Raw genomic sequence first — 16734 nt, forward strand, 5'->3', positions numbered from 1 at the left:
GATTGAGAGCAAAAATTCTAAAAAGAATTGACCTGGATGTCCTTGCTTTACACACAATCTAAAGTCGCTGTTTGTTTCAAAAACTGGAAATTATTTAACTACATAGTGCAATATAAATTCAGCATACATGTGAAATAAGACAAACATTCAAGTACTCGGAACACAAAATATGTGAGAAGTATTAATGCCCTCATATTTTAATTTATTGTGCCATGTAATGCATTCCGTGAACTGAAAATGGAAGGTTTATTTGACAAAATATTTAATGTTGACCTCTACTATTCCCGAGGAATCTGTAACAGCTTGTGAATAGTAAAACTCCACTTAAAATTGACCTAATAAAATGCACTGGGAGGAAACACGTGCTAGTTTAGTCATTATAAACTTTTCAATTAATTGGCTGATTGATCTGTAATCAGTATTATTTTCTACCAAAACTCAGCATTGGCATTTGCCTTAAGAAATCCTCTCAATCCGGACCTAGTAGAATCAATTGATCTTTAAAAATGTTGACGCAAAGACTGAGGCAATTTGACTGTTACTGGCTCACAGTTCGTCACCTTTTCTTTTGCTGTAAATAACACAGAATACAAGCACACACAATCAGCAGTGAGTTTGTTAGAGAGACGTGTGAGATCAATTGAAAAGTGTGAGTTGTGTTATTCACTGTGTTGTTTTCACATGCAGGAAAAATGTTGGCATTGTATTGACACATTCACAAAAGTGTGAGCCTGAGAATTAAAAAAAAATCTTCATCAGGCATGAAAATCTGATACAATTTAGATATGGTGGAAGATGGAAACTCAAAGAAAAGAAAAGAAAAGAAAAGAAAAGAAAAGAAAAGAAAAGAAAAGAAAAGAAAAGAAAAGAAAAGAAAAGAAAAGACTTTGTACATACTGGACAGTAGTAGAAATACGAAGATGTCGCACTCCTGGAGTGGGAAACTGTCGAGAGTTTATGTAGGAGACTTTCCGCGCTGCAACATTCATGTTTTCTAAATCCTCTCCCTCCATCACCAGGATGGACTGAGCTGGGTTAAAGTGAAACTAAAAACACACAGACACACACACATACAAAAGCAATCATTAGTATAATGGCAAAAATGAATGTTTTTTTGTTTTTTTTTTCCTGCTAAAGTATCGGGCGCAAACACATTTTAAATTATGACAAGAAGGTTAGCACTCTCACTCTGGACCAGAATGTTTATCCTTTAAATTTCAGGTGAAGTGTTAGATTTCAAAAGCAACACCGTGATCGTAAAATGAAGTTGAAGGAGTCGTGTGAGAGCTGAAAGTGCTATACTTGGAAGGACCCGATCAATAAGTGTCTCTAGACTCATGAATCACCATAAGGAGGAGCAAATTGCATTGTTTGCAACCAAGCTGAAAATCATGGTTGAGAGTATAACAAAAAGAACGTGTTCATTTCATCTTCGAATATGAAATGCTGTAACTGTCATTACTTGTGCAGTGTCATATTTGATATAGCAACTGCTGTGAGATGAGTTTTTGGACATTGTCCATGCAGTTCACACTTGCCATGACAGATGAGCAGACAATCGACAGGATGCAGACATAGAAAATGGATGGTTTAATTTCTCAAGTGAGAATTTTTAGAATTGAGACCACCTTGCATTCCAATCGTGTAGCGTGCCCTCCCCCACGCCAAATTGTCAGGTGCTATAGAAATATAAGATTGTAGCGAAAATATTTTTAATTGAATGAATTGATTTTTAACAATGATCAAGAGAGATTATCACATTTTTGAAATAGAGTCAGTTGCAACTGGGCCTGCCTGCACCTCCATCATTTACACGAAAATCACCACCAATTAGACATGGAGACTAAAATCAAATATTGATTTGGTCATCAAATTATGATCCGTGGAGGTGGAGGGGCGTCCTTGTCAACTGCAATTCTCAGCATGGCGTAGTGCATCTCCCAAATTCACAAAAACGCTAACTAAATTTGAATGTAAAGATGTACTCATTTTTATGCCGAGTACAGTCTACCTTCTGTCCCCAATTTGTCAAGTGTATTAGAAGCATTGGTTCTCCACGGTGGACTAGACCTCTGGCATCATGAAAATGAAGATGCAGCTAGTTTTATGATGAGCGCACATGCACAACATAAATTGCAAGGATTTTGAAAAATTGAACCTGAAAAATAAACCCAGCAGAGTCAACGGCTATCAACATGTAGGAACCATAAACTCTTCATTCTTAGGGTTTAAAAATCTGAATTAAAAGTAAATAATGTTATTATTAATAATAATAATTCCTAAAAAAAACAAATAGTGACCTCGCAGTAGTTGCTGCTCAAACCTTAAAAATTCAAAGCAACATGGACAGACAGCTTTGTTGGTTTGCCTGCATTCACAATTTGAACATAGTTATTTGAGGCCAATCTTCCTTGAAAGATGGTTTGCTGGTCTGGTGAATTTGGGCTCTTAGCAGCGCCATGGGGGTCTTCATACGCTGCCATTCCGCTGTTATTTCCTCTTCACAGCTTTCCTTTCTTGCCATCGGCCTCATATCTATTTCTGCAGCTGCGTTTCCTTTCTCTTCACCTTCTCTAGTTTCTCCTTGTCTCTGTTATTTACCTCTCGTCGTGCTGTGCCAGCCTTTTACAGGCTAGCCAGATGATGTCCTTAAGCCGCACACAGAATTATGGGAGATGGCAGCTAAGAACCTCTCAAGGTAAACTCACTATAGTCATCATTCTCACATCCCTGGTCAAGCTGGTCACGTCTTATGAGGCGTGAAAGAAGTTTCCTTCTTCACTAACTGAATCTGTGGCCAGTGTTTGAGAACGTGTTGAGGAGGAGAACAATGAACAAGAGGATAAGCGTATAGAAATTACTATCAATGCTTTTGCCATTATGGTACACACATTTAATATACTGTATGCAAACAGCACAACTTTCTAAGTTAAGGCTGGAGCATGGTGGATTTGAACTCAGGTCCCTGAACTGTGAAGCGGACGTGGTAACCACTGCACCCCCGAGCTACCCTAAGGACATTATGAGCGTGCAAATAAATAAATACACCACGGAAACAGCTAATAAATCAAGTTGAGAGTTTGAGACTCAGGGCACAATTTACATCATTTTGAATGTTCTGAAAGCCTTATTGTACTTTAATCAACTGTCTTAGCCTGAACAAGGAGAAGTCAAGCAAAATGGCATTGTGCAGCACCTGGCTTTAAAAGTACCTGCAAGGTCTGCGTGCTGAGAAATATGTAAAGTGAAAAAATGGAAAAAAATACACTGCTGCTTTTTGAGAATACCACAAAGGCCAAACCTGACCATCTGGAACAGGTGGCCCAGCCAGCCATGGCCTAACCCAATCAAACTGTGACAACTCTTAAGCCCTTTTCATACCGCATTTGGCAGGGCTCAGCACGCTGTCATCAAACCCACTTATTGTGTATGTGGTGAGGGACGGGGACCACGGGATGAGGCGTAAGGACCTCTGCTGTGGTGGCGAGGCACCTCAAATAGGAAAATGTTTCATTCCAGAGCAGTGGCAGCGTGACTTTGGACACACGCCTCCAACTGGAGAGGAGCTGGCTGGGTGATTTGGTGTTATTTTGGCTGACTTATTTACAGGTAAAGACATGATTAAAGTAGCAAAGTTCTCGACTTGGCATTAGTTTTTTTCTGCTGGTCATGTCTTCTCCTTCCTCCTGAAAATGAGCAAAGCCAGGGCTTTTGTTGCAACAATGAACAATGCATCTTGTGGGGGTGCGGTCAAACCAGTGGGAAAGTCTCCGTTCATTCTTAGTGGTCGGCTACATGTCAGCGCTTACGTGAAAACCGAAAATTGTGTAACCACCATGACCCCTTCTCACACTAAGCTTTAGTGATTTGTTGCTTGCGTGTTGATGAAAATAGTTAGCCATGAAAACAAATGTGAATTGCAGAACACATGGCTCAGGCAGCCTGTTGTCTATCTGGTGTGGCTGACGGTGGATCAGGGATTCCATTCCGTAGCGACCGTTTAGCGGTGGTATCTTCCTGCTTTGTGTAAGCATATTACTACGAGGGGGAAAGTAGGAAGGTAAAAAGGAAAGTAAACTACCGGTTGACTTGTATGGTAAAGTGTGAGGGAACCCATGCGGGTTCAGGGAGTACATGCAAACTCTACACAGGAAGACCAGAATGAGGTGGATTTGAACAGGATCCCTGAACTGTGAGACGGACGTGCAAACGACTGCGCCACGGGTCACCTTCAAATATATAATGGAGAGGTTTATATTGTACAGTAGATGTTTATGACATGCCATGATGAATACAAAATACTGTAGATCCCACAAAACTATTCACTCATTTGCAAAAGAATCGATCAGCAGAATTGTCAGGCAACAAAACAAAAGTTTGATTTCAAATTGAAGGGTTAGGCTCATCATACCCACTGTGCACATGCACAGGTACTACCATAACCACAGAGAGTACCATAAGGGTCCACGCTCCCTATGCTCAGAGGTTGGACCTTAACTGGGTCAGCATCAGCTGTGTATGTTTGGAGTCAGCACACAAAACAGTCTCTTACTTCATTCTGCACCAATGTGCTAAAAAGTAGATTTTCATTCCTCCTCTCTCAATTCTGCAAGCACCGTATTCACTTTAAGGTGCTTTGGTCACACAATTTTTGACAACAGCAGCTCAATCTTTAAAAAGACCAAGGATGTTGATAAAGTGGGCCTCTCTATTGAAGACAAGCTCTTCTTCAAACTCATGAATAGAGAGATGTTCATGGGCAACACCAGCAGTTAGGCTGCACCACTTTTATTCTAGTCCACATATCCCAGACAACTGCCAACAGGCTGACAAAAGACTGAAATGAAGACTGCTTACCTGGATTTTATGCAAAAAAATCTTTGATCATAACAGGCAAAATGAGCACCCATATTATAAGTAAGGGAAGAACAATGGTATCTCCCCATTTTTTATGCTTAATACTATAGTCTCATTGAACAATGTGCTTCTTGGTCCAGATAAGAACGACAGCTTGCTATGGATCTTGCTGTATTTCTCAAGAGATCAAGTGGCTGCGATCCCGGATGTAGTGCAGATGTTTCATAACGTTGTCATCAGATAACCTCCTTTAGTTCTTCTGTTTGAAAAACAGCAAGCCCTGCAATGAAGTTGTTCAGTATACAATAAAAGCTTTATGTATTGCGCAACAGCCCTTCCACCAGTGGTAGTCATTTATGGTCTTCGTCATGCAGCACAACAGGGCAAGTGAATACGTTGTGGACGCCAAACACTATGTTGAATGAGATTTTTACGTCAATGACGGCATTAAGTCTGCTTAAGAGAACACAAAAGACATAAAATAGCAACAAAAATCCAGGAAGTCTCAGAAACCTTCCATCAGGATGACCATGCAAAAGGTCTTCAAAATGTTAACTTTGATGACAGGTCAGACCAAATCAAATGCAGCCTAGAGCTCAGCGGGAATCTAAAACATGCCCTTTTCAGAGTGAGAACCGCAGAGAAACCCTTCACTCGTAGAGGCATTCTAGCTACAGTAAACAGTCTCTTTTACCTTCTTGGACTTGCTGGTCCAGTCATCATTCAAGAGGAAATTACAACTGCGGGACCTTACGAAAGCCGGATGAGAAGTATGAGAAACCGTATATCTGCAGTTGAGCTTGCCGACTCAACATGGCACCTGGACCTCAGTTTTTATCCACACCTCAAGCGTCTAATTCAGACGAGGAACCTCCAGCCCCAGCCATGACCTTCTTTGTTCTTTCAACTACTATGGGGTCTCATTGGTTCGAGCAGTTCTCACCCTGGTAGAATTTTTGCACATGACAGTAAACACTTTGACTTGATTTGAAAAAGGTGAGACATCGAGGTCATGTCTTTACAAAAGCGCCCATCCACATAGCGGGATTCTGGATTGTTGGGGCCAGGAAATGGATGAAAGTCTGAGTCCTGCACAAATGTGGTGTGTGTAACAAGCTTCTTGGGAGAACTTATGAACAGAAGATGGCAAACGTGTCTCATGATCGCTTGTGGGGCTCTTCATGTCCGGTTCTTGGAGTAGTGTCGCAAGATGAACCTGCAGAGGTCAAGCTAACAACAAAAGGTTGGCTGTGCTTTTCTCATGCATGAGCACACGTGCCATGCACGTAGACTTGATTGAGGCGATGAATGCATTAAGTTTAATTCATGATCCCTCATGCATCACTTCTACCTCTTGCTTATGCAATATATGCTTTTTGTTAGTGCATTTCATGTTGCATTAATATTCGCTTGTCTTGTGAATCCCAGTAACGTTACAGTAAAACGTAAACTAGCTTCTCAATGTTTACAAGTTGTATCTTTGTACTATATTTTCTGTATCATTTCAGTTTTAAAAATAAATTCAAACAAAGATTGAAGACAACTGTAAAACAGTTCAAATTTACTTCAGCATATTCATTTCTTCTGAAGATTGTTCGTTATATGTTGATTTGTGTTCTGACACATACAGGACAAAATAACTGGAAACTTTTTTTTTTTTAAACGTCTTACTCCCTGTACAGTATGTACCTTGATGTTCTTATCCAGACTTTCAAGGGAGTTGATGTCCAGTCCTTCTTTGCAAGCCTGCAGACAGGAAATTACTTTTTGACTCTCAATCTTTCCTGGTCGGATGGTCAATCCTGCCAAGCTGCCTCTGAAAAACTGGGTGAACCTTGGCTTGGTCACCTCACCACCTACATATAGAGATAAATACACACATGACAAAACAGGAAATGTTATACATCTGCCAGTAGTATTTAATTCTGTCATAAAAATAAACAGTTAATTGGATATTTTTTCTTTCTGTAAAACCAAAGATCAGCATGTCAGGCCAAACAATCACTTTATTGGAACTGATGTTGACAGGTTTTTAATTTGACAACTTATACTGAAAATGGACCCAACAAATCTAATTATATTTCCACTCTGTAACTAAAAGTTATGTTGACTGAGGGGCATATTCTCCCATTGAGCCCTATGTGCCTCAATGTGTACTTATTGGGTGCGGCGATCTGGTGATTTCAGATTCTGACACACTGACCTGTGCAAAGAATGAAAACTTGCACAGCCACCGAAGACGTGTGACCCAATGAATTCTGAAGATTCCCGGAAGTCTCAAAGTTTTCCTGAGACGCAAACTCCATAGAGATAAATTTGGAATATATTTCATTCTTTAAATGTGAAATGAACTTGCGTATAGACCCACAGGTCATGTACTGATCATCTCCAGAAGTGGGTACAACTCAACTCACGGGCCGAAGGAGCATGTGTTGTTTCCTGCCAGTGTAGCATCTCAATGGACGACCAGACTGGCAAAACAAACCAAAATAAAAAAATACAAATCACTCTTGACACCCTCACTATAATTACATACAGTATGTCATGAGCTCCACTTTCAAACAAACCCTAAGCCAACAGCACAAATCAAAAGCCGCTCGGACACATGATCATCACTAGCGGAAGCAGTTAATTAAATCGAAAAGTACAATGTGATGTTTCAGTTTCAAGAGGCGCTAGTCCTTTGTGCAGCCTCCTGAGTGTGCGACAGTATAAGTGCTTGAATCTCTGGGAAAATACGCACACCACTGTATGACAGGGGGCTGCCCGGATTTAAAAATCTCGGTTAAACTGCATACATTTCTAAAAGTGTGTAAGTGGTACACTTAAGTCAATGGGCGAATGTACACAGCCAAAAAAGCTCATAGCCGTACACCTTTTCTGACTCAAGCACATGGGAAATTGTGCCTCTCAGAAAATAAACTTCCTCTCTTCCTTTGTGTCATGCTAAGTCTGAGTTCATGATAGCGCAGCACTGTGCACTGCATTATTGAGACCTGGAAACCTTGTTTTTTTTTTTTCTATTACACAAGGTTGCATTTATCGTTTATTGGCATGAGCAACTGTGCTGCGCCTCTGCTCACCTCTTTCAAGTGTTGCAGTGAAGGCAGGGAGCGTGCTCCCTTCCATTTGCCACATCACCAATGATGACTTGAAATGGAGAGTGTCATGATAAATATTTAACATATTCGCTACTCTGGCAAAGGGCCAACACATCCATCAAAATTGCAGACCTACATCGAAATCCAAGGCTACGAAGTAAGTAACTAAGTAATCTCACAATTAAAAAAAACAAAAAAAAGTACTGTGAAATATCTATTGAAACTGACTAAATCAAAGACCTAACTCAAATCCTCGTCAAAACAGTATCACCTCACAAGCAGCACCACCCCGTGCCCAGCCCACAGAACAGGAAGCCACATTTGCTGCAGGACGTGCACTGCCACAAACAGTAATGGGTGACGGCAGCGGGACGTGTGCTCCAAAAAACAGGAACGGAAGGCAATCCCCACAGCGATCACAGGACGTGCACCACCGGAAGCAGGAATGAGTGATGGCCACAGGACGTGCGTCGATGGAAACAGGAGCGGGTGATTGGAAAAGGAAACATTCTGGTGTGTCACAGTCTATAATGTCTAAACTCCTAAAGAAAGAGACGAAACGGCAGCCAGGGAATCTATCATTTAAAGGATGGAGCAGGTGGTGGCGTCTGCGGCAAATCACAGGATATTTCTATCATATCAATCTACATATCAGCGGCACAAATTGTTTTTAAGTAATATATCATAATTTTATCAATCCGGCCCACTTGAGAACACATTTTTGTCCATCTTGTCCCTGAGTTAGAATGAGTTATACTTAAAGCTTCAATTCTTAGAGAAATCAAGCCCAAGACAAAATAATGAACGGTATTAACTCATATGACAAAATAACGAAGCATAGAAACTGGCAATTTCAAACAAACCAATAGCAGTCACAACACTATAAGACCCAATAACTGGCAAGATCGGTTCACAATTTTGTCAGGTTAACTGGAAGGTCAAACATTTTAAACATAAGAGTGAGGTCACTGCTTTGTATTCAAGAAAGTGATGTGCTAAAAGTGGTAAACGGTGTCAGTGAGCTTTAGATAACTCACTAGAGATGTCTCATTTTCCTTTCTCTACACCAGAAATAGCTTCTTTCTCAGACTGCAAATGCACCACCTCTGTTTGTCATAGATGAAATTATTCATGTGAGAGTTGAACTTGAGACTTGGAACTTTTGGAAGGCCAGAACATCCAAAGAAGAGGATGTTATTGAAAGCACGGTTTAATTGCTTTAAGATTGTGGCTTTGAGAAGAGCAATCGAGTTGGTAAAAGCAATCATGGTCAACTACAAGTGTAGTCAGGGAAAGCCATACTGTAGGCTCATTTCAGCATTCTTCATTGCACTTTGTCAGACAATGTCCAGCTTGACCCAGTTAACCCTAATTCCTGGTTGACAGTGCGGGCTCATGCATCACTGCTCAGAATGATGTATCAGTAAGCTTCAAAAGCTCAGGCTGTGCAGGTGGCGTCACAGTTGACCACGCTGAGAGAAAAAAAATAAAGATCATACACTTTCTTTCCCCGTGGGAAAAAAAAAAATGTTTGCAGTGTTTTATGCCAAAATGTGCTTTATCTATTCAAAGGCTGGTTTGGGGTTCAGCTAGTCTAGTGGAATGAGTTTCTTTATTGTCAATAGACTCAACAGCTAAATTTAAGGTTGGGTGTCCTCACTGAGTTAATATACAGTATTCTCTCAGACACACTTCCAAGTTAAACAAAACTTGGTACAAAATGGACTTGCACTTATATACATAGCGCTTTTCTACCTCCGGTACTCCATCCACTTTACACTGATAATTCATTTGCCTTATCGTGCTGTGTCTTGTTTTTCTATGTTATGTCTTACAGGTGAAATATATTTGGAAGCCATTTTTTGAATTCACTTTGCAAGATCCTTAAGTCTTTTTATTTTAGATCTTAAATCACAGATGCACAGGGACAACGTGTAAGATTTAGACCGTTTTTCATTACGGACAGCAGGAGGTGCGCCAGGTGCTGCATTTACCGTTGTCCGTAGCTATAACAGACATGACAGCCTCTGGAGGAGTGCCAACCCCCGTGTAATATCATGTATTGATAACTAGACCTAAGATTATATTTAAAACATACTGTTGGTCGATACGAACATATTTATTTGCAAGTTTTTCAAGTGTATAGCCATTTCATTTGTTCCTTTTGAATGAAAATCTCTCAAAATCTTACACGTTGTCCATTTACGGCTACAGTCAGCCAATCTAATATTTGTTTCCTTTGTGTGCTCCCTTTGAGAGCATAGGTCAGACAGTCTTGGTTTTTCACGCCCCCTCGAGAGATAACCATCCACTCTGTCCCTCCTCGGCAGATGCCATCAGTGTAGGCCACAGAAAGAAGAGAGGATTACGAAATTTACTGAGTGACCATGAGTATCCTATTTTACAGAGACTGTTGTTTAAGAGATGATCATTCCCTAAGCTTGCTTTGGCATCCAACGTCTGCTCACTGAATATTTTGCCAAGCTAATTTTTAAAATCTTTTTCAAAAGAGCTGCAGTTGAAGCTGGTAATAACTCTCACTATCTGGCATGTTATTATAAATATAGAAGGGGAAATGCAAGGGTGTGATTCCAATGTTAATACACAATCATAGGCATCTATTCCTCATGTTGCAGTTACAGTTCACATTGGATTTCTTAATTTGGTATACTGCAGTGGGTTTCTCTGGGAACCACATTTCCCTCCTATATTCCTAAAACATGTATAATCTAATTTTCTGTAAAAGTTCCCATTTTAACCCCAGCGATTTAAATGAAGAGGTGACTAAAAGGGTTTAATTTCTCTCAGTTTACAGTTTGTTTGTTTTTTAAACAATGTGAAACTGCAGTCAAACATGTATGTATTTTTTTTTTTTTTAATGCCACGTGAGATCTGAAACCTTCTGAGTCTGTGGATGCTTGATGGTGATCTAGTCTGGTCCATTAAAAGACTGGTGGTGCAAGAGGACTCGGGCAGGCAATTCAAGCTGGATTTCAAAGGTTTATGGTCCGGATCTGGAGCTCATCTAGCTTCATTGTGGACCCCAAACATATCTGACTTTTATAGCCATCATTCTCATATGCCTGGTCCATCAGGAGCTGTTCCTTGCTACGAGAATACTGTTATGTCCAGGAATTCTGGTTGAGTTGACGGGTGTTACCTTCCTGTTGTACTTTAGAACTGGATCTCCGTTCATTTCAGACAATGTGCCTTTACTCTGTGTTTTCCGATTGTCTTCTTCTTTGATTGTGTCCACCTGTATGGACCTCTATGGGAAGGCAAATCTCTGAAACTTTATGCTATCTTTACTTAACCCTTGTTGGATTACATTATCAGGTCAAGGAGAGAAGGATAGGTACTACTTTTTGAACTTTTTGAAAATGAAAAAAATGCCTTTAATACGATCATATATTACAGCCCCATATAGTGTTACTACAATGACCAAAAGAAAGATATAAATTCCTTACACCATGCATTTGGACGCAAGGTAACAGCAAGCCAAACTCCATTCAAATTGAATGCAGGAGACAGAAATTTGCATCCAACTTTCAAGTGCCTTACTGAGAAATAAATTGAAATTACACCAGAAGTGGCTGCACAGTATGGAGGACTTATGGTGTATACTGTTAACCAGGTGCATTTGTATCCCGCCACTTCCCCGATAACTACCTGAGAGGGAGTACATGTCACTTGTGACGCCAAACAGGGCAAAATGTTGAAAATGTATTCATGGATGGACAGAGTTGAGTATTCACATTAGAAATCTGGCAGCAACGCGTTGCATTGTTTCTGCTCTAAAAGGTTTAGGGATCAAAGCCATAAAAGCTCCTCTTTCACATTAATGCTGCTCGAAAATGTATGATGTCAGTATATCAGTACATTTCAGTAAGCCATGTTTGGTGATGAATGCTAGTCATTTTCATCAGTTGATAAAAATAAATTATTGCGGGCCATTATTTCACATTTGCATTCATGCACAACTGATTAATGCTTGTTCGCTGCTTCTCATGGTGGGTTGGTACAGATGTAATTATCGTCTTACTAAAGGCTACAGTCTTGTGCCACCAAGCTTCAAGTTTCATAGCATAAATAGGAAAATAAATAAGAATGCGATCATTTTCAATTACATTTACTTGGTGTGGTCATGACAGAATCTATTTACATCAAACAATGCTGACTGGCCAGTTAATGGTTATGAGCCATGAAAGTGCATCAAGGAATATAATTAAAATGTCACTGCTACATGCAACCAAGCTTGTTTTCAACTGACATTTTCTTTTTGTCCTTCTTGCACCCATCACTTGACTTTTTATGCTTCCCGATCTAAATTTTTGACAAGATACAGAAGTCCCAAGTAAGAATAATAAACATGGTTTACAAAAAAAAAAGCATCAAAATGCTAGTTGTTTTAAAGCGAGCGTACAATGGCTCGTGGACCCTATTTGACGAGACACCATGGTAGAAAATAACCTGAGCCATACTCGGCTGCCGTGACGTAGCAATGTTGAAAACCATCTTGGCAATGCCGTCTTTCCAATTTAACACAGCGTACTTAGTCAGATGCTGACGAACCTGAGTCAGTCTCACAATTTTCTATTGGCATGCTGAGGGAAGGCCCATCAATCGTCACTGACAAAACCCGTGAGCTTACTTTGTGTTAGACAAGGCCAGTCCTAAGCAGCTTAATAATTAGCCGTTGCATACCAAGAAGGAAACCTGTTTATGACACGGGTCAGGTTCCATCCTTTTAGTTTAAATAAACAAATAAAATAAACAGATGATCACAGCCATCTAACCGGCTGGGTGGATATGCCAGATCTCCAACCTAACTGGCAGTGGCAGTAGACTTTTATTATTTTGTTTGGGAAGACCGTACTAACCATCACAAGCAGGCTATTTTGGAGTCACCTAGTGAGGAAAAAAAACATGGCAATTTAGGCAGACCATCTAGATTATCACTCAATCCCTATTTTTGTGTGCCTGCACTGCCTGACACTACATCTGTTTCTTAAATGGCGGTGTCCATTCATATTAACCAGGATTTTTGTTTTAATCTTGTATTAATACAAGATTAGATGCAGGGATTTGAACACCAGATATTAAAAAATAAAATAAAATTGACAATGTATCCGTTTCCTCATCAATAGATCAGAAAATGGGCCATCAGCGGTTCACTTTAAGGCTAACATTTTTCAATCGAATAGTTTGAAGGGGCGGATGAAGATAAAATAAACTTTATCTTCCCGAAAGGTAAATTAGACTTCACTGCAGCAATTGAAAGTAACACACAAAGGAGCCGCACTTGATCAAAACATATTATCACTCTTTTATTTGAGGCGAAGAATCACAGAGAGGCTATCAAATCAACTGTACTATGTGAGGGGGAAAACGTGTCCTTTATTTTACCCTGTTGTGATTAGTGTCAACTATCCATTTCGAGGACAGGTTCATTGTATGGCTTTAGTCTGATTGGTTCATTCATTTGTCAAAGACAGACTAAGTGTCCTTTGTAATTTAATTGTTCATTCAGGACCATGCTTTCCTAAGTAATGATGTGTCAAAAAATATAAGTCATATCTTTGTGCTTCGTCTGATATTAAAGAAGAATTAAGGCAGCATAATGCCACATTTACTACCAATTTTACTGTGACTGATTTTAATCTTTCATAATTCAAACAATTGTTTCCATTTAGTGACTGACAGGAGTGATGGTACGGAATGTCTCTGTGTACAATTCTAAGAAAAGGTATGTGAACCCTCATTAAAATGTGACCTTAGATTCATCTTAGTCAGTTTAAAAAAATTGCATGTTTTGAATTGTTATTGTTTCCCTAAGGTAAAAATTAAAACTGCAAGGTGAAGAGAAAGAACGAGACTGATTGTATTTATACTAGACTATGATTGTATTTATAAATTTATGATCGTATATATTATTTATTTGCAGTGTGCAATGTTCACTAAAATAATCTATCAATTAAACAACAGGAGACAGAATGCTATCGAAGTATAGATTTCGAGTTTGAACTGCTATTTAACTGGTAACATCCATCCATCCATTTTCTATAAATATAATGTTGGGGCTAAATATACAGGCATGTTCAGTCTATTAAAGAGAGGATGTTGCAGTTGGTAGACAATCAAAAAAAAAAAAAAAAAGCAGCTTATAGCCCGGAAAATACGGTATATACTTTGTAGCTAGCAGCCATCTTCTCTCCATTCTCTGCTATCAGTTATATTTTAAATATGCTATATGTTGACTTTAACTAGAGACACAGAGAGTATATCTTTGCCAATATGAATTTTTTGACACAATTGTTTGTGTGGTATGAGTAAAAGTCTCTTCTCTTGCTGCGATTTCACATATTTTTTTATGAATGCTGTCAAGACATGAAAACATAAGATTCATTATGATCTGTAATGAATTGGTCTAATCCATTTGATCTCATCTAAAAATTGATGCAAAAAATCCCTCAACCAGTTTTATTTATTCCGGCAAATGAAAAGGTTGATATACAACAACATAAAAGGGTCTTCTGAAATTTTTTGTCTTCAACAGAGATTAGCAGATGTAATAATGATGATGTAATAATTTGCTTTCTGCTGTATTTGAGACTAGTTCCAAATGCTGGCTGCCTTTAGTATTGAGCATGTTTTGTCAATTAAATGAAAGGTGTTCTTAAGTTTTGTTTGTTGTTTGGTTTTCGCATTTTGTTGCGATTGTTAGCTGCAGCTGCAGCAAAGCCTGGATGCTTTACATTTATGCGGTAGGCTTCTGCCTGCCAAAAAGAAGCTGGAAAAATTCCAATCACCTTGCCAGCAGGCTCCCACAGTAAGTTGTACGTCAATCTGGGAAGGGTGAATGGGCCAGTCGTCTGTCACCAGGTAGGGATCATATGTCACTCCATCCACGTAGAGTGTCACTGCTGGAAACTCCACGTTGATTACATAGTAATGCCATTCCTTGTCACAGATCTGGCAGAGAGAGAGGGAGAGAGAAAGAAAGCATTATAATTGGACGTCTCACTCGGCAAGTCATGGTTCCGGTTTGACTTTTGGCTCTCTTCAGCTTCGAATTTGCTTCGACTTCTAACCATATTGTGAAAACATGCATGTTTGGTTGATTGAAGATTCCAAATTGCCCATTGGCGCGAACGTGAAAATGAATGCTTATTTGACTAAATTTTCCCTGTGTCTGTTGGCAAGCACTCCAGATTCTACTGCACCTCGTGGTGATCTGGGTGGCTAGAGATCATCTACAATGCTAATGAGGCCACCGATGAATAGAATGAAACTATTGAAGTATTATAAAAAGGATTTAGAGACAAAGTAATCCAAGTCCTTCCGGACAAAAGGAGTTATGTAGGTTTCAAAGTGAGAAACACTGCTCATGCGCAACTGTCACCGGGGTGAGGTAGTGCTGCCTGATAGGCTATATTGTGGAGCAACCAGGCGGATAGTGGGGCATCTCCAATTTGCTGCAAATCTGCTAGACTGGGATGAAACAGATGATGCGCTTGTGTCCCCTCTGCTGGAGAATGACCTGTAGGCCAAAGGAGACCCTGTGATTGTGTGTTGCAGCTACCCTAAGGAAGAGGACAGACCAGACCGGCGCACCAAGCCGGTTGGTCTGCCTGGGACACTTTTTGGCAGAGGAGGGAAATAAGGAGCAACATTTTTATAAACTGAGAAAAACATGAATAAGTACAGTACATGTTCTGTTACAACATGACTGATGTTCACTAGGATGTGTGAGCATGGCTCACTATCAGCAACTATTGACCGTCTCCGTTAGCACAAGTCAATAGACTTAAGTAAGGACACAAAATGGACGCTAGTTGTATTTTGCATTATCAGTTGATATGATGATGGAAGGAAAGTACATCATTATACAGTAGATAGTACATACAAAGAATTCAAAGAATATAAATAAATAAAGTAGGCAGCTCATTTTGACTAGAGCTGAAAGTACACCGGAGCCCTCCCCGGCAGAGGACTAAGCAGGGCCACACTTGGAGAACTATGAGAAAAATGATGCTGATTGCAATAGATTAGCGTATGGCCCTCTTCTGAGGAAAGCTTGACTGTGCCACTCATCCGAATGCGTGAGCATTTTTTGACAATGTAATTGATTGCACAAGCACCCTCATGCCTGTTTATGTTTTGCATAATTTCGCGTTCTGTTTTGCCACAGTCGTGCCACCGCTTATCGAGCTGTGCTTCACCTCTTCCTCTCAACTCCTCTCATTTAATGTGGGTCAGCCTCTCAACACTTGAACGAGATCTCACTCTGCGCTCATGCAAGCACAGCCGATGTAAGTTGTAATCAGTGGAGTTGTTCTTGGTTGTGTGAGTCACAACATCCAACTCACATTGCTGCTTGACACGGAACATCTATATCTGCAGTTAGTGCTGTGAACGAATGCAGTCTAACGGCATTGGGATCAATAATAGTGAACTATTTTATTGAGTTAGAGGTTCAACACCCGGTTGTAGCTTGGGTGTATCTGGTTATTTTCACATTGGTTTCTTGGAAAAATAGGTGCATCGAAGGAATAAACGGGATATATTCTCTGTCTCTTTTTGATGTCCCGCTTTGTTGAATCCGGATTCACCAAAGCGGACAATTGCAATTTACGAAATGTGCATTTCACACAAGCGTCATTGAATGTGTGATCATTGCTTGAAACACCTGGGACTGTCGGTCTTAGTGATGCTAAAGCCCGATGGCAAAACATGTTTTACATTTAATTTCAAAGACATACTTTTGAGATTCAAA

At 39.9% G+C, this 16734-nt stretch overlaps 1 protein-coding gene across 1 annotated transcript in view; it reads right to left on the minus strand.

Moving 5' to 3' along the window:
- Positions 1-16734, minus strand: part of LOC148416028 (calsyntenin-2-like) — a 178714-nt gene that overhangs the window by 19346 nt on the left and 142634 nt on the right. The window contains exons 9-11 of the mRNA XM_088427843.1: positions 14768-14930; positions 6547-6713; positions 898-1046 (exon numbers count right to left, since the gene is read on the minus strand). Coding sequence (XP_088283969.1) covers positions 898-1046; positions 6547-6713; positions 14768-14930 — 479 coding nt within the window. The remainder of the gene's footprint in view (positions 1-897; positions 1047-6546; positions 6714-14767; positions 14931-16734) is intronic.

This window comes from Hippichthys cyanospilos, chromosome 11 (assembly GCF_059441005.1).
Source record: "Hippichthys cyanospilos isolate Australia breed blue-spotted pipefish chromosome 11, RoL_Hcya_1.0, whole genome shotgun sequence".
Classification (NCBI taxonomy): Eukaryota; Metazoa; Chordata; class Actinopteri; order Syngnathiformes; family Syngnathidae; genus Hippichthys; species Hippichthys cyanospilos.